Here is a 24,220-nt window from a genome sequence, read left to right on the forward strand (position 1 = left end):
GTATGGAGAAGATTCATGTTAGAACATCTTAGAAGTATGCAGCATGAAAACCATATTGAATTGTTTTAATCATATATCACCATTCAATGCAGACCCAATAGTTACCCGACACACTCTACTCTGCTATATCTATGCATTTGTTTTTTCTTCGCTCCTACTTCCTAGTGTGATTTATACCGGGTCTTTTCTAGTTCCTTGTCTACCTTAAACTTTCTTCTAGTTGTTCAGTACTTTCCCAAAAGCAAGTATCTTAAGCTCCCAAATACTCCTATTCTATGTAGTGAAGGGGTTAATATCCTCCCCCTGGGGTTTCGGCAGCATAGACATTCCTCTCCTCCTCCCTTACATCCTCTTCCTCCTCCATCCCTTTCTCCCACCCCTGGCTGCTGCCCCCCTGTCCTCCTCCTTTCTTCCTCAGTCCTGGTGAGGAGTCACAGGGAAACACTGGGCCATGAAGCGTGGGATCTTACTAGCCCTTGTAGCCCTGCTTCCCCTGTGGTGCCAGGCTCAGGAGACTGAAGAACAGCGGTCCTGTGATGGGGCATTTGATCTGTACTTCATTCTTGACAAGTGAGTGTCTAGAGGGGGAATATAAGGGGAAGGCATGCAAGACACAACAAAGGCAGAGTTTGCAGGAGAAGTTTGTAGATAAGTGTCTTGAGACAGTGGAAGAGATTGTATATAAGGCTAAGTGTTGTATCCAGATGCAAGGTGTGAAACGAGACCCCCTAAACCTGACAGGACCTTATTTTGTATACGTGAATCCTATAACGTTTCTTCTCTAAAACTTTTTGGAAAATTGCAAGTTTAGTGTACAGTATTAGTACATCCATGTGACCTATTCTACAGATGCATTGCTACCGCCCCTGTGTCTAAGCACTGAGGCCAAGACAGAGTGGTTGTTGGCAACCTTTGGCATCCGGCACCAAGGGCAAATGACCCGCCAGTATCCCTGTCTGACTTGCTTTAGACAGTGAAGGCACACATAGCTTGCTACAGTATATATCATTAAGTTATGTACGGCCCTTCAGCAACATGATTAACGAGAGGTTGTCCACAAAAAATATCTGCCCCCATGATCCTCAGCTAGTAAAGATTTGCATGGTCCATTCCTAGAAGCTTCAGTTTTAACTTGCACTGTACTTGAGAATATTGGAATAACTTGTGAAGATCCCTTGAGGCTTGCATTGTGTGCCTTATGCTACTAGTCAGGTCCATATGGGTCAGTACTGCGGCCCTCTCCCGGGAATACTTTAGGCTGGGCACATGGGGTAGTATGTATAGAGCATGGCACATGGCACAAAGAAACATGTTTGGTACCGTGTAAGCCAGTAGAGCAAAATGTGAATGTTCCCAGCAAAAGAAACCAAGCAATCTTGTAGATATGATACAGTTAATGGCTAACAAAAATACATGATGTTATAGCAAAGCAAGCTTTCGAATCTACGTAGGGTTCTTCCTTATGCCTGAGGAAGAACCCTTAGTAGTCTTGAAAGCTTGCTGTAACATCATATCTTTTTGTTAGCCATTAAATGTATCATATTCACAAGATTACTTTGTTTCTCTTACAGAGAACAGTCACAGAGTAACGTCGCTGTGATAGAACTTGCTTTGAAGGATCTCATGTGTTACATGATTGCACAGGGCACATGGTTGCTTGTTGTGGCCCGTCGACGTGTACGGCATAGCACACGGCTGACCATTTGGAGACAGTGTGCTTTGTAGAGAGACTGGCTGGAGGATCCATGCTGGGTTGGTCTTGGGACAGACTACATAAAACTCTCTTTGTTATGTTTCTGTAGCAGTGACCTGATGCTGCGTCAGCGACTAAGCTGCGGTGTATGTGTATTTACAGATCACTTCAAAAACCTCCAACACTGACATGCGCATTCAGGCACACACCACACAGACACAAGGATACATGCAAGCAGAACTGAAGACCCATAGACCTGCACAGATATACACATCCAACAGATGGGACTGCAGATACATAGACCTACACATAAACCATCCAGACACACCACAGCATACAGACATGTACAGACATATCATACAAGCCTGCAGATACATAGACTTACACATAAACCATCCAGACACACCACAGCATACAGACATGTACACACATATCATACAAACCTGCAGATACATAGACCTACACATAAACCATCCAGACACACCACAGCATACAGACATGTACACACATATCAAACAAGCCTGCAGATACATAGACCTACACATAAACCATCCAGACACACCACAGCATACAGACATGTACACACATATCAAACAAGCCTGCAGATACATAGACCTACACATAAACCATCCAGACACACCACAGCATACAGACATGTCACAGTTTGCTCATTCACTTGGGCAATAAGTTTAAACACAAAGATAAATATTTTTTTTTTTTGGGGGGGGGGGGGGCTTAACTGTTAAGGACTGTTCAGTTCTCTGTATCAGTGAATGAGAACGACTAAGGCTACCTACACACAGGCGAGTACGATATCAGACCATGAAACTTAGCCCAATATCGTACTCGCCAACGTTTGATTTACCTGCGAGGCGTAATTCAGGCAAAAATGCCGCGCATCTGTGAAAATACAATCCTCTCACGTGAGTTCCATCTGCAATAGAGGATCGGAAGTGTTTCCAATTGATTTCAATGGGCGATGCATTTTGAGGAATGGGAAAAGTTAGAACATATCACGGTTTTTTACTGCACCGCGATGCGGGAAAGAAATTGCATGAGCAAAAGAATGGGGTGCATATTCGTGCAAAATGTTAGTATTCCATAACACACAAATCTGGCGCAATTCTCTCGGCCGTGTGAAACCAGCCTAAGCTATCGGTCTTTAAACTGAAGATCAGCAAACGAGCCCACGATGATTTTCATGCTTGCATGAAATAAACAATGAACACAAGCGAATGAACTATCATTCGTCATTCATTTGTTGGCCATGTTTACATTGAATGATTATCATTCAAATTCGAAAGGTCCAGGACAAAGGAGCTGGACAAAGTTGTGTGGGCACAGTGAAAAAGCCCTCGGGAAATTGGCCAGTGCCCAGCAGACTTGCCCAATCTTCCAGGACCCTCCTAGACTTTCTGGGAGAATTGGCAAGTCAGCTGTAAAGTGTTGGCATTCTGGACACCGCTGATGGTTATCACCCAGGAACACTAGGACAGCACATAGCAAACGAAAATATTGGTTTGGTTTTACCACCCAGAAGGATTTAGCGTAATGCAAAAAAAACATCGGTCGTTCGTTTTCTCTATTCCACTTGAACTGCCTTGTCCAAACGCAATACAAATCCCTGGTAATGGCTTCTCACATAAGTAGTGCTGCATGTAACTGAGCTAGGTATTATATACCCAAAGTAATGCAAGCATTGCCCACTTTGGGTGACCCTGGCAATGAGATCGTCCTTGCATATTTCTACTACAAGTTTTTTTCCTACTAAGTTTGGCACCTAAAGCAGATCATGGCAAACTTTGAGGTTTAATGCTCATTGCTCAAGTCAGCAACACCATATATTCACTTAAAGGGAATCTGTCACCTACTGTTAGTCCTATGAGCTAAGTTTATGGGCTGAAAGTAGGTGACCCGTTCAGTCCGGGGATGTGTTATACTTACCTTCTCTGTTGGTCCCCCGTGCAGCACTGAAAGTCGCCCCTCAATGTATTCAGTAGTCCGCCCAGTAGCAGTCGCTACTGTGCGCAGGAGCTTTAGGGGACCCAAAGGCCCCCCTGTTACATACCAAGACATCACTATTATGAATGGCACATGGTAGATAGGGGGCCCGGTTACAGATTTCGTATCTGGGCCTAAGAGCTCCTAGTTATGCCTCTGAGTCCACCATTCTAATTTTATAATGGGTGGACTACTTAGGAGCGTCACTCAATGCCCCGCAGCGGCGGCTTTCAGCGCTGACACGGGGCAATGATGGAAGGTAAGTATAACACTTACATCCTCGGACTCAGCAGTCACCTACTTTCATCCCATTAGTTTAGCTCATAGGACTAAAAGTAGGTGGCAGAGTCTCTTTAAATGATGCTTCATAGTGTCCACTCACATCAAAACCTGCCTCTTAAATGAGAACTATGCCAACACATTTGATTGACAGGTACGACAATGAACGGGATATTATTATCCTACATTGAAAGCTCTGTAGTTCACAATCTGATGATCCGGTATTCCTACATACATTCTGTATACCGGGCAGTATAACTGTATATATGGTGTACCTGGTACTGTGAGTATTTATATACATTACACCTGGTTGGGTAAATGTATACCATATTTTTCGGACTATGCTCCCAAGTTTAGACAACAGAAAATAGGCTAAAACTATTAATACTAATTAAAACTTCCTTGCCGGTCTAGAAAAGTGGAGAGTTTAGTTTCAAATGGACTTGGATAGCCGCAGTGGACCCAATAGCAATCATACCCCTCTCGGTTTCCCAGTAGTAATAGAGGCCCTCAAGTAGTAATAGCAGCTCCCAGAGGTCCCAGTAGTAGTAGTAACCCACAGTGAGAAGAGTGTCCCCAGTTGTAAGGGTGCATTCACATGGGCAAGCATAATATTGGTCCTAGAAACTCAAACCAATGTTGCGTTTGTAAAATTGTGATTCTGGATGCGAGTACAATGCGTCTATGCTTAAAAAAAAAGCCTCACCTTGCATCTATGTACTTGGGATTTTCACGCCCAAAATTAGGACATGAAGCTATTGCTCTATATGACAGCATCACTACGAGAGAAGAATCACACATGTGAATAAACACATTGAAATCAATGTCTTATCAACACGTGCGAGTTCCGTCCATATCGCTATCGGAAGGAAGCTCCGGTCCAGACGCCGCTGAGTATCACAAGCTCTGACCTCAGACACTTCCTCCCGGTATCTGCGGTACTGCACTTCCTGTATACACAGCGTAGATGCTGGAAGGAAGTGTCAGAGATCAAAGCCTGTGATACTCAGTGGTGTCCATAACCAGAGCTACACAGGAAGGTAGCATTTTACCTGCTGGGGTTGCTGGTCTTAATGATCAGTTACAGTGCTTTTGTACTGCAACTCATCCTTATTGAAGCAGAGGGGTCTGGCAATGCCGGACTCTTCTGACTCCGGACCAAAAGATGGGCACAATTTTTAGCAAGATTTTTTTCTTTTAGTCCGAAAAATATGTTGTGTGCATTAAAGGGAACCTGTCACTTCTCTATATTACCTGAGCTAAGTTCTGGCACTTGATAGATTTGTTTTATACTCACCCGCTCCCTGGTTCCTGCGCTGTCACCTACCGAAGCTCACATGCGGCACAGTAATGTGACTCTTCTCCGATTGCATGCGCATGCTCTCCCAAACAAGTCTACAGGAGAGCGTGCGCAGTGCAGTCTGATACAGCACTCGATCTTCGGCAGGTGACAGCTCAGGAACCAGAGAGTGGTTGAGTATAAAAAAGACATCACCCTGCTCCCTGTCATCTCCCCAAATAGCACCAGAACTTAGTTTATGGTGCTATAGGGAGGTGACAGACAGGTTCTATTTAAGTTTAACCCATTTAGGACCAGCCACTGTATATATACGGCGGCTGGTCCTGGGCTTAGAGGACCGCAGATAGTAAAAATACGGCGGTGCTCTAAGTCTCCTGCCTCTGCAATCAGTCAGAGGCAGGAACGGGTTATCAGCTGTTAGTGACAGCTGATAACCCGGAGCAGAAGGCAGGAGGGGTTTTTAACCCTTTCTGCCTTCTGCTTCCCTGATATACAGTATGGGCAATATATGGGCAAAGTGAAAGTCACATGTACTTTCACTACGGGAGCCTCGGGGGTCATGTGACCTCCTGGAATTTCCTGCTGCTGCAGAGCCGGAGGGTCAGACTAGACCCTGGCAGCTCTGCAGGTGACTAATGTCACCACAGGGGTTGCTTTCCCCTGTAACTAGGGCTCCTATAGACGCCCTAGCTATAGTGGGAAAGTGTCAAATAAAGTAAAAAAAAAAAAAGGGAATGTCCCCCAGAGGTCTTATATGACGTGATGGGGGACACAGATAGTAAAAAACACAATTACATAAATAAGTAAAACAAAATAACAGAATAAAACAACAATACATACAAAAGAAAGGGAATAACACAAAGCAGACGCCAACAAAAACCGTCGCCGTATGCGCCCTGTAAACCAAAACCATACATACTATATATCAAAACGTCCGAAATAAATAGAGGAACCCATTTCCATATTTTATTTTAGTGTAAATATAAAAATAATTTTTTTAAAAACTATAAATGTTAAAAAAAATCTTTTTTTAAGCATTTTACCCCCAATAAAACTAAAAAACGGGAAAAAAGTCAGTGAAAAAGATATTAAAAAAATAGTCCTATATGTCACGGAAAAAAAAACGCTGCAAAAATTATTTTGGTAGCTAAAGGGAAAAAAATGGAGCAGTAAAACCGCCACATGGGTAAAATCCCTAAAAAGTGTCTGGTCCTTAAAGGGGTGGTCCCGCGCCGAAACGGGTTTTTTTTTGTTTTTTTTTAACCCCCCCCCCCCCCCCCCCGTTCGGCGCGAGACAACCCCGATGCAGGGGTTAAAAAAACAAACCGGAGAGTGCTTACCTGAATCCCGGCGGTCCGGCGTCTTCATACTCACCTGCTGAAGATGGCCGCCGGGGTCTGCTCCCTCCGTGGACCGCAGCTCTTCTGTGCGGTCCATTGCCGATTCCAGCCTCCTGATTGGCTGGAATCGGCACGTGACGGGACGGAGCTACACGGAGCCGGCATTCTGCACGAGCGGCCCCATTGAAGACAGCAGAAGACCCGGACTGCGCAAGCGCGGCTAATTTGGCCATCGGAGGCCGAAAATTAGTCGGCACCATGGAGACGAGGACGCCAGCAACGGAGCAGGTAAGTATAAAACTTTTGATAACTTCTGTATGGCTCATAATTAATGCACAATGTACATTACAAAGTGCATTAATATGGCCATACAGAAGTGTATAGACCCACTTGCTGCCGCGGGACAACCCCTTTAACTGGAACTTAAGGGGTTAAGGCTGCTTTCACACCTGCATTGAGCTCTAATCACAGAGAATCCCTAAAATCAATTTTTATTGGTATATGTTAAAAACACTGGGCCTTTAAACAGACAAAAAAGAAGAAAAAATATATAGAAAAAGACGAAACGACAAATACACTCATGATAAGAAGGTTCTATATGGGATTCTATATGGGATTCTACAAATTGGTCTCAGGTATCCGACTCAATTAATATTTTTTAATACTTAAATAAAGATCCCATGGAAGAGAGTCATCAACTTCCAGTAGTGTCTAAGCTCAGTCCCAGTTATAGGGAAATGATAGTACTGGGACCGACTGTAGGTGAACAGTCTTATGAGCTGATTAACTGGACAGAATACTTATATATTTAGCCTAGACATGAAGGACATATCCTTATGTTTGGAAGTGTAAGTACAATTTAGTGGGAGGCGTCCTATAGGGGAGGATCCACTGAGCTGTGTATGACGATTCAGATGTGATTCATATGATTAAGATGTAGTTCATATGATTCTCATATGGTTCAACCGTTTGAACCGTTAATCTTGTCCTCCACACACTACAGGCTTCCAGTGCCAGAGGAAAGAAAGACGCCCCAGAGCATCACCAGCCACCTGCCAGGCTTCACTGTAGCATCACCGGCCACCTGCCAGGCTTTACTGTAGCATCACCAGCCACCTGCCAGGCTTCACTGTGGCATCACCAGCCTCCGCCATGCTTCACTGTAGCATCACCAGCCACCTGCCAGGCTTCACTGTGGCATCACCAGCCACCTACCAGGCTTCACTGTAGCATCACCAGCCACCTGCCAGGCTTCACTGTAGCATCACCGGCCACCTGCCAGGCTTTACTGTAGCATCACCAGCCACCTGCCAGGCTTTACTGTAGCATCACCAGCCACCTGCCAGGCTTCACTGTGGCATCACCAGCCACCTGCCAGGCTTCACTGTAGCATCACCAGCCACCTGCCAGGCTTCACTGTAGCATCACCAGCCACCTGCCAGGCTTCACTGCGGCATCACCGGCCACCTGCCAGGCTTCACTGTGGCATCACCAGCCACCGCCAGGCTTCACTTTAGCATCACCAGCCACCGCCAGGCTTTACTGTACTATCATAAGCCACCGCCATGCTTCACTGTAGCATCACCGGCCACCTGCCAGGCTTCACTGTAGCATCCCCAGCCACCTACCAGGCTTCACTGTAGCATCACCAGCCACCGCCAGGCTTCACTTTAGCATCACCAGCCACCGCCAGGCTTCACTGTACTATCATAAGCCACCGCCATTCTTCACTGTAGTATCACCAGCCACCGCCATGCTTCATTGTAGTATCACCAGCCACCGCCAGGCTTCACTTTAGCATCACCAGCCACCGCCAGGCTTCACTGTAGCATCACCAGCCACCTGCCAGGCTTCACTGTAGCATCACCAGCCGCCTGCCAGGCTTCACTGTAGCATCCCCAGCCACCTGCCAGGCTTCACTGTAGCATCACCGGCCACCTGCCAGGCTTCACTGTAGCATCCCCAGCCACCTGCCAGGCTTCACTGTAGCATCACCAGCCACCACCAGGCTTCACTTTAGCATCACCAGCCACCGCCAGGCTTCACTGTACTATCATAAGCCACCGCCATTCTTCACTGTAGTATCACCAGCCACCGCCATGCTTCACTGTAGTATCACCAGCCACCGCCAGGCTTCACTTTAGCATCACCAGCCACCGCCAGGCTTCACTTTAGCATCACCAGCCACCGCCAAGCTTCCCTGTACTATCACCAGTCACCGCCGGGCTTCACTGTACTATCACCAGCCACCGACGGGCTTCACTGTGGTATCACCAGTCACCACCATGCTTCACTGTGGTATCACCAGCCACTGCCGAGCTTCACTGTACTATCACCAGCCACCGCCGGGCTTCACTGTAGTATCACCAGCCACCGCCGGGCTTCACTGTGGTATCACCAGCCACTGCCATGCTTCACTGTAGCATCCCCAGCCACCTGCCAAGCTTCACTGTAGCATCACCGGCCACCTGCCAGGCTTCACTGTAGCATCACCAGCCACCGCCAGGCTTCACTTTAGCATCACCGGCCACTGCCAGGCTTCACTGTACTATCAATAAGCCACCGCCATGCTTCACTCTAGTATCACTAGCCACCGCCGGGCTTCACTGTACTATCAGCAGTCACCGCCGGGCTTCACTGTACTATCACCAGCCACCGCCGGGCTTCACTGTGGTATCACCAGTCACCACCATGCTTCACTGTGGTATCACCAGCCACCGTTGAGCTTCACTGTACTATCACCAGCCACTGCCGGGCTTCACTGTAGTATCACCAGCCACCGCCATGCTTCACTGTAGTATCACCAGCCACTGCCGAGCTTCACTGTACTATCACCAGTCACCGCCGGGCTTCACTGTAGTATCACCAGCCACTGCCATGCTTCACTGTACTATCACCAGCCACTGCCGGGCTTCACTGTAGTATCACCAGCCACCGCCGGGCTTCACTGTAGTATCACCAGCCACCGCCGGGCTTCACTGTAGTATCACCAGCCACCGCCGGGCTTCACTGTAGTATCACCAGCCACCGCCGGGCTTCACTGTAGTATCACCAGCCACCGCCGGGCTTCACTGTACTATCACCAGCCACCGCCGGGCTTCACTGTAGTATCACTGAGAAATCAGTCCGAGAATCGGACGAAAATATTACCCATTCATTTGATTGGCTGTATGCAGATAGGCTCTCTTTTTTACTCGGACAAACAGTCCAAGTAAAAAAAATCAATCCTAGCATGTCCTCACAGCTCTCGTCTGACTTTTGGAGGAGAATAGCACGTCAATGTGTGTTCTCCGGCATATCAGACAGCATAGGGATGGGATATCCGTGTGCTGCCCCATTCGAGTTGCATTCGAGAATCTTGGGCGCAACAGTTCTTTCATCCTTGTGCTTGTACCCGTAGGGTCAGTAGAGGGCGACGTCCTGGCATTCAGGCATGAAGACCTTCAGCATTTAGTATGCGCCTCAGGGCTTATTCATACGAATGTATGCGTTAATATGTTCATCTGTACGGAGCGTGAAGCAAGTGAGGAGATGGCAGGACGCAGGCTGATACGTCCGTGCGAGCTGACCGTTCACATGCATGCTTTAGCTGTCATAGAAGTCTATGGCAGCTTTCTGCGTAACGCGGACAATGATAGGACAAGACTTTTCTTTTTGCAGATTAAGATTTTACCGGATAAAACACGTTCGTCTTAACGAATCTATTGTAATCAAAGGCATCGCTTGGTCGCGTTATACTGGCGACTTATTTACGTACGTTCGTGCGAAATTAGCCTTAGTGTGCGAATGGAAACCTCAGCGCCCGCTGACACCAAATGTGGCTGAGGGTCTTTTTCAGTCACTCGAGGGTTTTTGACCACCTACCTCTTCAGCGCAGCCGGTCTACAGCAGCTTCCTCTTTCCGCCACATCCCAGTAGTGTAGCCAGTGTTCCTTTAACCCCTTAAGGACCAGGGTGTTTCAGTCCTGAGGACCAGACACTTTTTGGTTATTTTACCCTTGTGGTGGCTTTATGGCTCTATTTTTTTCCCGGCCTGCTAACATTATCCTTGCTTCATTTTTTCCATGACACATAGGGCTCTATTCTAATACCTTTTTTCCCTGATTTTTTTTCAGCTTTTTTTGCTTTATTAGAGGCAATGTGTACAAAAAGTAAAAAAAAAACCTTTTGCATTTACAGTTTATTTTTTAAATTATTATATTTACACTAAAATAACCTATAGGAATGGGTTCACCATTTTGATATTTGATGTATATAGTCTCGGATTACAGGATGGGTATGGTGACAGTTCAGGTTGGCACCAGCGGTGGGTACCTTTTTTTTATATATATATTTTCTTATTTTATTCTGTAATTTTTTAAAACTTATTTTTGTAACTATTTTTTTCTCTGTCCCCTATGATGTCATATAAGACCTCTGGGGGGCATTCATAATATCTACTTTTTTTAACTTCAGTTTTCCACTGTAACTGGAGCATCCATAGGAGACCCGTTACCAGGGGCAGGGGCGTAACTATAGAGGATGCAGGGGATGCGGTAGCACCCAGGCCCAGGAGCCTTAGGGGGCCCATAAGGCCTCTCTTCTCCATATAGGGAGCCCAGTACTATGAATAAAGCATTATAGTTGGGGGCCCTGTTACAGGTTTTGCATTGGGGCCCGGGAGCTTCAAGTTACGCCTCTGACCAGGGGTAACCATCTCCCTAGTTTGACAGCTCTAGGGTCAGCTAAAACCCTGCCGCTCTGACATGTCTGGTGTCACCTGTGACCACGTGATCGCGGGGTCCCATGCAGTAAACGGCACTGCATAGCAATCACTGAGCACTATGTAGCCCTTGAAAGAGAAGCCAGAAGTGGTTAAAAACTGCTTCTCCCTTCTCCTCCGGCTCTTGAACATCGCTGAAGACCCAACCTAGTTCTGCTAGATTGTGGGAACAGGAGCTTCAATCCCACTTTTTTTTTCGCTATCAGCCAGAATTGAAACCCAGGACCAAGCTTCATATGTTTAAAGGGATTTTCCCAGAATTTCAAGTCACCCCCTATTAGCAGGATATTGATTGAATAGGGGATAACTTGCTGATCAGTGGTGGTCCCACCACTGAGACCTCCATTGATTTCGAGAACGGGACTTCTATGTCCCGCCCTCCTGTCACTGAGGGGATTTCCGGTCCTCGACAAACAAAGATGGCAGACAGCTTCTCCACTGTGCAGTAGTATACATCAGTAGTCTTAAGACATTACATGCTGAAGTGAGTAGCAATGGCAATCAAAGCAGGTGTAATGTCATAGACTAATAATAATGCATTATAATGCACAACGTGTAGCAGGTCGTCAGGGAAATGATTCAGCTTCTCTTAACTTTTAGGACCACTTTTTTAACTTACCCATATATCTAACATGCAATCAAATGTTAGTCAACAAACCTCCATCTAATCCTTGTATATCATGTGTTTTATCTCAAGCACACCTAATTGCATTAGGTGCTGGGGGAGCAGGGAGGCATATGTCCCCGGTCCGGGCTGCCTTGGTTCTGGGGCTGTATTTATATACTAAGGTTGTTGCTGGGCTGTAGTTCCTATTAATTAGAGGAACAAGTTAAGGATGAGAGGATACATTGTGGCTGGTCACACACAACCAGACCGTGCTCATCCATTGTGGCCAGTGGCTGTGCAATTTTGCCAGTATTTTGTGTGGCCAACTGCGCCATGTGTTTCCATCCTTAGGCCTTATTCACAAAACCGTATATTCATGGCTATTTAGCTGCATCAAAAAATCCAGCAAAATTCGCGACCATCTCAGGCATTGGATCCAATATTTTCATTAAGATGACCAACTTTTGGCCATGTAAAAAAAAAGGTAAATAGACCGAAAACAGTCACCGTTTTTTTACGCAGCGTCAAAAGATAAGTCTTGCCCTATCTTTTGACGAGATACGCTGGAGGCTCCCATAGACTCCTACGGGAGCTGAACAAAGAGGGAGGGGGAGGGAGTTTAGCTGCATCCAACGTTGTGAAAACATAACAGCTGGCTCTAGCAAAGGATTAGAAGTTAGGATATATGCTAACCGAGGGAATTCCGGGCTGCGGCCTTTTTTTCTCTCGCAAATACGCCACACCCGGCAGTGAGAATGGACGAGAAAACTCAAATTTTAGCTGCGACTTGATCGCAACTACCATACCGTCGCCCCATTCCCCTCCCGCCCTCGCAGGCTCACCTCTGCTCTCCTCCCCGCTCGCTCTTTGCAATGGGAGGTGGCGAAGTTAAGCAATGGGAGGTGGCGGGATGGGGGGGTGCTTAGCTCCACCCCTATCCTGCCCCCCTCCCATTGAAAAGAGCGAGCGGGGAGGAGAGCAGAGGGAGGGAGTTTAGCAGCCACACTGCTAAATTCCCTCCCGCCTCCAGCCGCTGTCATGGGTTCCCGTAAGAGCCCATGCACCGGCCGTCGTATTCCGGCCCAAAAGATAGTTCCAGGACTATCTTTTGGGCCCGACGTAAAATCGCCCGGCGCTATATTGGCCGGCCGGGTGCTTTTACGTCACTAGAATACGGCCATGTGATCTGATGCATTGGAATCCAATGCGTCAGATCATAGCGTATATCGGCCGTTTGCACAAAAAAAACGCAGCATGTTCTATTTTTGTGTGTATTGTGCACGAAGATAGCACATATTAAACTAATTAATCGTATTTGCCTATAGAAAACAATGGGAGCATGCAACATCCCATAGGGGTGAGCCTGGGCAACTGGCTAATGTGAAGAACTGGGAGGGATAACGCTGTCTCGTCATAGTGGCTCTTACCAGGCTCTAGTCCCAGAGGGATGACACGTAGCCAAGGCCAGAGCAGGATCACAGGCCAGCTTCGACACTCCTTTGGCAGGGAGCGCCAATAAAGGGGATGGGGGGAGTAGTAGTATGTCTCACTCATGACGCCACCGTTCCCACACACCGATATTCTATGCAGTGGAGTAATAAACATGGAGACTTGTGTATAGTTCCTCAGGTCCCTAGGAATGGTTAGGGCCCAGTTGACTGGTATAACAGGTAATGCAGGTACAATTCACTTTAAGACATTTACAGGCTACGGCTCAGAGGTAGGGAGGGTGCACAGGATAAGTACAGTCCTACAGTCCACGTTATCTGTATGTCATGGGTCCTGGATTGGGAGCACCCCGGAGGAGGAAGGGGGGTAGGGGGTCACTCCGCATACAGTCTGGCAAGAACAATTATTCAAGGATGGCTTAGCCAATATACACCCCGCACAGAAGATGTGTGGGTGTCTCACTAGAGTGCCTCTGTGCAGTGATCCTAATGATGGACGGCCGCACAGGAAAAGCCTGTGGTGTGAACGGGTACCTGTTTTAGAAACTGGGGTAGTGCGCTCTCTCTCTGTTGCTGGGACTCACTCCTCTCACATCCACACTCCAAATGCTATGGGATATCGTTCCTCCTCTTCCATCTTCACCTACATGGAAGCTAAAGGTGCTTCCATGTGGCTCTCTGTTAGCACTCTCTTGGGTCCCTGGACAAGAACGCACTCACAGGTTGAAGATATAATCCCGCTCTCAAACATTCCTATGTATACATTTACTTATACCACATGACACAATAGAATAGATACATTCAGCAGACAGAGCTGACAGGCAATGATTTTATTAGTTAACCCTTCGGATGCTGCAGCTGTGCAACACATACAGAAAATGACATGACAGCCTTGCACAGTTCAACCACATAGGAGAATACATGTATGACATTTATGGAGGGGATCAGGATTGTGTACTGGGCCACTGCAAGCATGCTTGTGTTTTTTTAAGCGTGCAAAAAAATACTGTAAAATGCGTGCAAAAACGCAACACCTATCACGCAAATGCGTGCATAAACACGCTTATGCCTATGTAAATCTGGCTTCAAGGGGTTGTCCAGCTCTGAAGATTTATGACCTATCCATCAGTACTTAGTAAACCTCAGCTGATCAGCTCTTCACTGTATCAGCACAGTCCTCCATACACTTTGCAGCTGCCCAACATGGTATTGCAAGTACAGCTCCCATCCACCTCAGTGGGAACTGTGTCTGCAATACCATGCTTGGCCAATGCAAAGTGTACGGAGCTGTGTGTTTCGGGTTCTGAACAGCCTGGCAAACGATTAGCTATTCGTGACTTATCCTCAAGATAGGTCTTCAGTCTTCAGAGCTGGACAACCCCTTTAAAGGGATATTCTAGAACTTGAAAAAAAATTTTTTATTGCTGACTAATAGGTCATCAATAGTTGATCCGCAGAGAACCGCCGCTCGGATTCCTGCCAATCAGTTGATTCCTGGGCCCACTGTCACTGTAGACAGCACAGGAAGTGCTGACCATAGTGCAGCAGCCCAGGCTAGTATAGCAGGTGCGCCTTCAGTTGAATTCAATGGGCCGCTGCACTATGGCACCACGGATTGCAATGACAGTGGTCCCAAGAAGTGGTCCCTGTCAGCTGATCGGTAGGGATCCAAGCGGCAGGTCCCTGCTGATCATCTATTGATCAGTAGAAGAGATTTTTTAAAGTCCCGGAATACCCCTTTAAGGTTCATTCACACTTTTAGTCCTATGACTTAATCTTATGGGCTGAGTCCGGGGATGTGTTATACTTACCTTCCCTGTCGTTGCCCCGGTGTCAGCACTGGAACCTGCAGTGTATTGAGCGGCACTGCTAAGTCGTCCACCCATAAAAAAGTTAGAACAAGTGGACTACTTAGCTACACCGATCTATGCATTGAGTGGCGGCTTTCAGCTTTTAAATCGGTGGAGCGACGGAGAAGGTAAGTGTAACAACACTCATAGGGCTAAACGTTGGTGACAGATTCCCTTTAAATGGGTTGTGCCATCAGACAGACCCCCTTCTAGAGTGTCGTTCAGGGCAAAGAGACGATTGTGAATGGGTTACTGCGGCCAACCAGACATTTCCCCTGAAATGGGAGATGTATTATTACAGGACAACTAAAGTTCATCTGAATGGGAGGTGCTATTGCAGCGTGGCTCTCTAATCTGGCTCATAGAGGTAGGTCCCAAGCAGTGGTCCCCGCCCTTTGAGGTTCATATCCCCTATCTAATACCCCATTTATTTGATTTACTGGATAATAAATATTATACTCATATAATTTTCAAGATCTTTTTCTACCCAATCAAATCTCATGATGGAATGTGTTGGAGTTCAAAGTGGTATCCAGATGCTTTTCTTTCTGGAGCATTGTTATTGAGCACAGAGAAGACTATTAAAGGGACCCCATCACCTGAACCTATTATTCTAGCCACCCCCACACCACCAAAAATGAATTGGTAACTACGTAGGACCCATTTAAAAAAAGACTACATACCACTCTGTATCTTCACTGACTCTTCGAAGAAAGTCGGCCAGGCAATTTTGGTTCGTGGCTATTGGCATGGCTCCATATAGTCTTGGAATGTGAGATCTTGTGTTCTGACTAAACCTGTGCTATTTATTGCTTAAAGAGCCCGACCACGCTGTTTTCTGCACCATCCCTTTCACGTACGGAGTGCAGCAGCGTGTCCCGGCCTCACCGCTGGTCTCTAAACTTGAACTCAGAGCGGACGTATGATGCTCCGCGTTTGGGTCCGTAGACCCACAGTCAGGCCGGTCATAAGCACGTATGCTCTCATGATAATTTGTAAGATGCCACATTTCAAGACTATTTGGAGCTCTATGGCGTGCTGGGAGCCATGAATCAGAAGAGTCTGGCCAACGTTCTCAGAAATGTTGGCTACAATATGGAGCAGTACATTGCCGCTTTTCAACATTTTTAATAATGAGTCCTAAAAAGTCAAAGATTTGGGGGGGGCTAGCAAGTTTTTGAATAGGTTCAGTTGATGGGGCCTCTTTAAAGGCGTATTCCCATTTTGGCTTTTCATGGCTGAAATGGCAAAATCTGGCCCCTCTGTTCTGGAAAGATCTGAGCCCTTAGTGCAGTGCTGTATGTGTAGCCCTCATTGAAGTAAATGGGAGCTACGAAAACGGTGGAGCGCAACTTGCTATGCCATTTCAGTATCTCAAGGGGTTATGAAAACAGCATTGCACATTGTACTACACCCGTTTCTGTGGCTTCTATTCACTTCAATGAAGGCTACACAAACAGTGCTGCGCTGAGCGCTCTGCTCTGTCCATGGGCTCTGGCCACGTGACTGATAGCCATGGCAGCAGTTTACCATCCCAGCTATGAAAAACTGAAATGGGAATACCTCTTTAAATTCTGTAGCCAATCCAGCTCACTTTTTGTGTAGCCAGTCACTTTTGGTCTACGTGACTGTCTAAGAGCCCATTCATACCTGTGTTAGGACTCTGTTATAACTTTCTTTCTCTCTGTTCCGTTTTTTGAAGCAGAATTAAAATAAACATTTATTTTTCTCAGTTGATTTCAATGGGTTTAAAAAAAAACCCAGAAAGCAAACAGAAAGGCTTCCATTTTTTAAAATTATTCAGGTATGCCTAACAGACGATGCATCGTAGAAGAGAACAACGAGAAACACAAGTGATGTTTCCAAGCTCTTCTGTTTTATTTTTGCAATGCAAGAGTGCAATAGTGTAACAGCAAGGCCAACAATTCAAAGTCTACAGCATGTGTGCTGCTTCTTAGTAAAACATTACAAAGGTTGATTATAACAAAGCTGCATGCTCAGCATTAGGGACCCTGTTAGTAAAACTACACTATGTGTCTTTTGTACATGTGCTTCTTGTCATGCACACATATTTTGCACACAACACTACTGCATAACCGTTTGTTTCAGTTTTCTGCTCCAAAAAACAGAGAGACAAAAAGACCTTATGGAGCCCTTAAGCAGATGTGAATAGGCCCCAAGTATTTTGCGTGTTTGAAGTGACTTCATTTAGCGATTAACTTTATCAGGGCTCAGTCAAACGGGCGTTTATTGCCGCGATTTGCGCATGCGCATGCGTCCGGCGATTTTTTAAAACCATTGCTTTGCAATGGTATCGGACACATGAGCGCTTTTTATGCGCTCGTCCGATAAATTAGAGAACAGAAATCGCAGATCGCACCTATCTGCGATCTGCGATTCCTGTTCTCTTCTCTATATGCGCTCAATGGGGCCGGCGGCAGCAGCGCCGACCCCATTGAGAACATATAGAAGACAAATCATTCTTCTCTGCCACAGCTGGAACAGCTGTGGCAGAGAAGAACGATGTTTGCCCATTGAATTCAATGGAGCGGCAATACAGCCGCTCCATTGAAAGCAATGGGCTGCCGGCGTGCGCGGGGTTAATTGTCGGGGTTAATTGCCTTTGATTGGCTCAGCCTGAGCCAATCAGAGGCTGATCTCAGTCACACCCATTCATGAATTCATGAATGGGTGTGACTGAGACTTGCCTCTGATTGGCTCAGCGCTGAGCCAATCAGGGGCAAGCCTGAGTCACACCCCCTTCACACCCACTGCAGGACGGCCGCTGGGATCTCAGGCTGCCGGGAGCAGGTGAATACATCCTTTTTTTTTATTTTTTCACTTTTCAGGATGCATTGCAGGGAAGGGGTTATATATTTAACCCCTTCCCGACAATTCATCCCACACTCGCCCGCAGCGCTTGCATTCAATGGAGGCGGCTGTATTGCCGGCTCCATTGAATGCAATGCGCTGGACAGCTCCGCCCGATTCTAATGAAACGCGGCTAGGAGCAGATTTTCGGGCGATTTTTCGGCGCCGGTCACGCGATTTGCGCATGCGCATCCGTCATGCGATGCGCAAATCGCGTGAAAAAACGCCCGTGTGACTAAGGCCTCAGTATGTACTACAGCTACTACTGTTCAGTGATATTTTATATATATAATACATATACACAGTTACCAGCACTTATATGAAGACATGCAGGCGATATATAGACACATATACAGGCACAGATACACATTCATATATGCATATATACATAAAGATACATACATATATAGTGTATATACATTCATACAGACACAATATGCATACAAGCACATATATACACACATTCGAGCACAATATAAATACTTATAGACACACGCAGGCACATACAGGCACACAAACTTACATTATATAGAGGCAGATATAGATTCTCCAGTTAGCTACTTACCCTCTCAGGGAGGATTCAGACGAGCTTAGGTGCAACTACGGAGAATAGTGGTGCCTGAACGAGGGGACTTTCTTCCTCTTCACCGGCCATTCAAACTTCGCACCAGAGCGAAGGAGTTTGAAAAAAAAGGGGGAAGATAGCACCTGCCTGATCTTCCTGCACGATGTATTCTCTACCTGCGGGAAAGGTAGGGCAAGTCCTATTTTTTCTCACCTGTACAATTAGCAGCCAGGAAAAGAGCTAGTGAAAACGAAACCACTGAAATCCTATTGAAGTTAGGGGTTTTGTTTCGTCCCGTTATGCAGCCATGATTGTCACGGCTGCATAAGGGGAGAAAACCGCTTTCGTCTAAATTCGCCCTCACTTGTTCAGTTCACATGAGTGTATTTGCGAAGCATATTGTGCGCTCGGTACGCAGTGAATAGACCTTATTGGTTTGTGCACATGAGGGTACTTCTTTACGCAATATTTGGTGACATGAATAACTACGTGGCATGACCTATTTTGGTGCGTATTACGCACTGCAATAGGCCATTGAAGGGAATGGGCCGGCATAAATACGCAATAAATATGAGGGAAACCGTAACTACACAGCATATTTATGTGGCTAAAATGTGGGCATCTGCCCTAACAGCATGCTTGCAGGGGTGGGCTGTAGGTGGAGCTATGGCTGCCCCGTGTAGGCTGTTCTCTGTGGCCAGGACACCATAGCGGAGGTCCCCTCAGTGCAGCCCCCTTCATGCTGGGAGGTTTGCAGCACCCTATCTATGCACTTGCACATGTTGCAAGCCCAATGCCTTAGATTGCCTGCGGGCCCCCTTGAAGATGGGCGCCCTGGGCAATTGCCCACTTTGCCTCCCCCTAACGCCCGCCCTGTGTGCAATGAGCAGTACTAAAGACCGGAGGCGAAAGTGTGTCCTGCTAAGTGGAGAATCGGCTGACTTGCCTGTGCTCAGTACTGTGAACTAATGTATTGTTGCCAGTAAAAGCCGGTTGGAGTAAATTGTTAGAGACTGTTGCTGCAAATTGCCAAGTAAAGACGTGTAACTGCCAATTAATCTGCCAAGTAATCTGCCTTCATAAAAAAAGACAGTCAAGGCACTGGCTGCGCCATTACCTCTGGGTCCTCTTCAGATCTGAGATAACGTCGGTGCGTCAATACGAACCATGTGATATGTTCGGCAGTGCATGGTACCAAGGGAGTCCTTTAACCCAGCCAGCCTATTAGGGATAATTGTATGATCTATAAACTGACTGCTTAGTCCTAAGGGCGCCGGCTATACGGTGTGGATTCTGGCCACTTGCTGCGCAAGAGTGTTTAATATCTAAATACTCTGAGGTTCCAGAATATAGCTAGCAGAGTTTCAGTCAGGTCTTTTCCTCGTGTTCAGCTTAGTTGTCACTAGTTAGTCTTGCATCAGTATTTAGTCTCTTTCCTGTAGTGGGGTCGCCATTTTTGGGGCAGGTGCACTTCTTGAAGGACCCATCCGGGTGGGTCTGCTGCATTTCTTCTTATTGCTGCCCGTATTTCACCATACTTTATCCTGGTACCGTTCAGTAGCTCAAATTGACCTATATTGTTGGTTACTGATTCAATCCCGTCTATTCCTCGGTAGCTAGTCACCTCCACTTGTGCAAACTCCTCAAACCAGAAGTGACAGACATGTAACAACTAAGTCTGTTGCCTTCATTGAGAGATTGTAACCGCTATGCCCTTTGCTTCATAGTGAGGAAATACCGTTCTGGAAACCCCTGCTGTGTTCATGAAGCTGTCTGCGCCACAATCAAGTATGGTCCAGGTTACACACTCCAACATAAAACCTATAAAGACTCGTCATATTAAAGTTGTTCTAACCATCCATACATGGTCAATAAGAGCAGGCGAATGACAGATGGATTTTTCACCGGGGAACAATTCTTTCATGGAACCATTGTTTCTGTAATGGCCGACTGACCATATACAATATACTGAAGCTCTAGCAAATAACAGGCAAAGATATTTATGACGGCTGATTTCCTTCCTGATAGTACCGATCTATCATTGGTCAGTTGAAACAGTCATATATTAAATTTCACTCTACGATCACTCGTTTTAGTTGAAGTAGTTTGCATTGTCAACATTGGGCTCAGGTCTTTGGCCATCAGTAGGTACATTCTATGTGGTTGCATAGGGTGTACTAGCCACCCCTGCTAAAGGGAGACACCGCAGGCGGCACTCAAGGCTTGTGACCATCACAAATCTCAGTTGGACTTTACAGTATGTATTTAGGTTTGTTACTAGCCAACATGGGCTTTAGAGCACTATATACTGAATTAGGCATTGCGTGCTGCGGTTATATGTACACTATATAAGAGTATTGGGCTGGGGAAATGGAAGGTACCACAGAGGACACCATCCACTCTAAGACCAGCTGTGACAATAAAGACATGGCATATTTTGTCTTTAGTCATATGGACTATCTGTTCTTTGCCTAATGGTAATAAGTGTAGTGCAGATTGCTTCTGGTGGTACAATGGGAGCCCACTGTAAATCACTCTGTTCAATGGAGGTCAAAATGGTAAATAAAATGCATATACTCTGTTCTCTGAAAGGTACTTCATCAGGCTTGCACTGGTCCACTGGGGAGCTGGTAAATCCCCCGGGGAGCCCTCAAGCCAAGAAGCAAACCTCCCTTTCAATTAATGAAAACACTGCTAACACTGCAACAGCTGCCCCCCAGCATGATACTCTATAGCCTGATTCACTGTCATCTCATTCTGCCATAATGAGTCCATTTAGGAAACGGCATAGTTTATGTGATAAATTACCCAGTTTACTATACAGACATGCTATGGCAGACTGAGATGACATCTTATGTCTGGGGAGTGGGCCATCTCCTCCCTCCATGGGTCCTGCCTCCTCAAGGTCACCGCTGATGCTGATCAGCTCTACTTGCAGCTCTCACTGCCCAGATTGCATATTGCATGAGGCTGCCCATATCCCAGAGCTGACCTTATATCTGCAGTGTACTAGTAAACCCTTCAGGTGGGATCACTGCAGCACTTACATTGATCACAAAGGGTTGTGAATAGAAAAGGGCTGGGCAGCAGACTGCAAGAAAAGGTCATTTTCCAGATAGTCACTGTATACCCCTTTTCATCAGATGTAGAACTACAACTTCCAGCATGTTCTGACACCTGAATGGTTACAGGACCTACTGGGAGTTGTAGTTTTCTTTGCAGCTTTTGAAGCCACATTATCTTTTTAACCCACTGTGTGCCGTGTGTTGTCAGGTCCTGTACGTGTAACCATATCACAGTGCCTTGCCATAACACAGAGGGGAAACTAAAACCAAGAGGGGTTGCAGAGGGGAAACTATAATCTGGAGAGGTCACAGGGGGTGGTGTAACTAAGAGGAGACAGAAATAGATGAAATAGTTAGTTGAGCAGGGACACTATAACCAATAGGGTCTTCAGAGACGAAACTATAACATGGATGGGCCACAGAGGGGGGACTGTAACAAAGAGAAGCTACAGAGGGGGCGCTATGACTAAAAGGAGGCCACAGACTAGACAATGTACGCTCATTGTAAAGAAATAATGAAGCACCTAGAAGGAGTTGTCGGATGGGATGAAACTTTCTCTGTGTGATTGTAACGTTGATATAAGTAAGTGATTACAATATCAGAGCAAAAGCATCATTTATTGTGGAGAACTGACCCCTTTTATGTGATACGGGCAGCCATAGAGGCTCTAGTACCCTGTTGTACCGGCTCTAGCTTGGTTACAAGATGTGATACAGGTGGGCATGGAGGCTCTAGTACCCTGTTGTACCGGCTCTAGCTTGGTTACAAGATGTGATACGGGCGGGCATGGAGGCTCTAGTACCCTGTTGTACCGGCTCTAGCTTGGTTACAAGATGTGATACGGGTGGGCATGGAGGCTCTAGTACCCTGTTGTACCGCCTCTAGCTTGGATACCAGATGTGATACGGATGGGCATGGAGGCTCTAGTACCCTGTTGTACCACCTCTGGCTTGGTTACAGGATGTGATACGGATGGGCATGGAGGCTCTAGTACCCTGTTGTACCACCTCTAGCTTGGATACAAGATGTGATATGCTCAGGTATGGAGGCTCTCGTATCCTGTTGTACTGCCTCTAGCTTGGATACAAGATGTTACATGGGCATGGAGGCCCTAGTACCCTGTTGTACCGCCTCTAGCTTGGCTACAAGATGTGATAGGGCAGGTATTGAGGCTCTAGTACCCTGTTAAGCTGTATCTAGTTGGATACAAGATGTGATACGGGTGGATATGGAGGCTCTAGTACCCTGTTAGACCACCTCTAGCTTGGATACAAAAGGTGATACGGTTAGGCATGGAGGCTATATTACCCTGTTGAGCTGGATCTAGCGTGGATGCAAGATGGAATTCAAGCGGACATTGAGGCTCTAGTACCCTGTTGTACTGCCTCTAGCTTGGATACGGCTGCACATAGAGGCATACAGGTACAGTATGTAATCCTGCAGCATATTACTCCATGCTAGTTGTAACTGAGCCTATAGATCGTGCAAACTCATAGGCTGTCGAAGTTGGCATCCCAGATGGTCCCATGTTGGCAATAAATCTGGTGACTGGGCAGGCTATGGAAGTTTGGCAATGTTGTGTAGGCATTCCTTGCTGGATGCAGCCAAGCATTCTCCTGCTGGAAAATGTTTCTTGGAAGCCGCCATGAGAGGAACACCTGTGACTGCAGGATGTCCTGAACATATTGCTGAGCTGCCATTGTCCCTCGTACCACTACTAGGGGTGACCGACTCTTGTATGCGATCGCCCCCCCAGACCATCACACCTGCAGTGGGGGGCAGTGTGCCGCTCCACAGCAAAGTCAGGAATGAGGTCCCAAGGTCTCGTATAGCAGCAAAATGAATAATGAAGCTGCTGGGGACTGGGGGACGACCAGGAGTAGGAGGGATTGAGGGATAAGTTAGGCAAAGAGGCTAAGAGGAAGAGCAAGAGCGTGGCATTCTTGGATCAAGGAGAAGAAAGAAGAGGACTCCTACCCCCCAATGGAGCTGGGGGACAGATTGCGGTTGTTTTAGGAGTTACGGATTTGGAATTCGTCACAGCTGGAGTTGTAATGGGAAGTTTGCTTTTCATGCCAGCAATGGTCAGGAGAAGGCATTTTTTCCAAGCCCAGTTATCAACGGGGCTTTCTTAAGTCTAGTTTTTGGACTCCGATAAAAGTTAGTCTTGTTGAGGAAGCATGGAAAGGATTGTTTTGAAAGTTTAAAGTAAGAATATGTTAATTAATAAAGCTGTGGCCTATCCCACTGTAAAAGCCAGCCTTGTTGTAGTGATCCGTTATTAGGAGGGAGCGGGTTTTTAGTAAGGAAAGGGAGTGAATACCCCCATTCCTATTTATGAACACAGCCATCGCCAGTTCCCAAACTAAACATGGATTCATCATTGAAGACAAACCGGTTCCACTTTGTAGCAGTCCAGTTTCATCATTCATAATTGA

At 46.5% G+C, this 24,220-nt stretch overlaps 1 protein-coding gene across 1 annotated transcript in view; it reads left to right on the forward strand.

Moving 5' to 3' along the window:
• Positions 1 to 420: 420 nt before the first annotated feature.
• The window catches only part of ANTXRL (ANTXR like), a 116,488-nt gene continuing 92,688 nt past the window's right edge, over positions 421 to 24,220 (forward strand). Inside the window, exon 1 of the mRNA XM_066587517.1 lies at positions 421 to 570. Coding sequence (XP_066443614.1) covers positions 452 to 570 — 119 coding nt within the window. The 5' untranslated portion in view covers positions 421 to 451. The remainder of the gene's footprint in view (positions 571 to 24,220) is intronic.

The sequence above is a fragment of the Eleutherodactylus coqui genome, chromosome 13 (assembly GCF_035609145.1).
Source record: "Eleutherodactylus coqui strain aEleCoq1 chromosome 13, aEleCoq1.hap1, whole genome shotgun sequence".
In the NCBI taxonomy this organism is placed as follows: domain Eukaryota; kingdom Metazoa; phylum Chordata; class Amphibia; order Anura; family Eleutherodactylidae; genus Eleutherodactylus; species Eleutherodactylus coqui.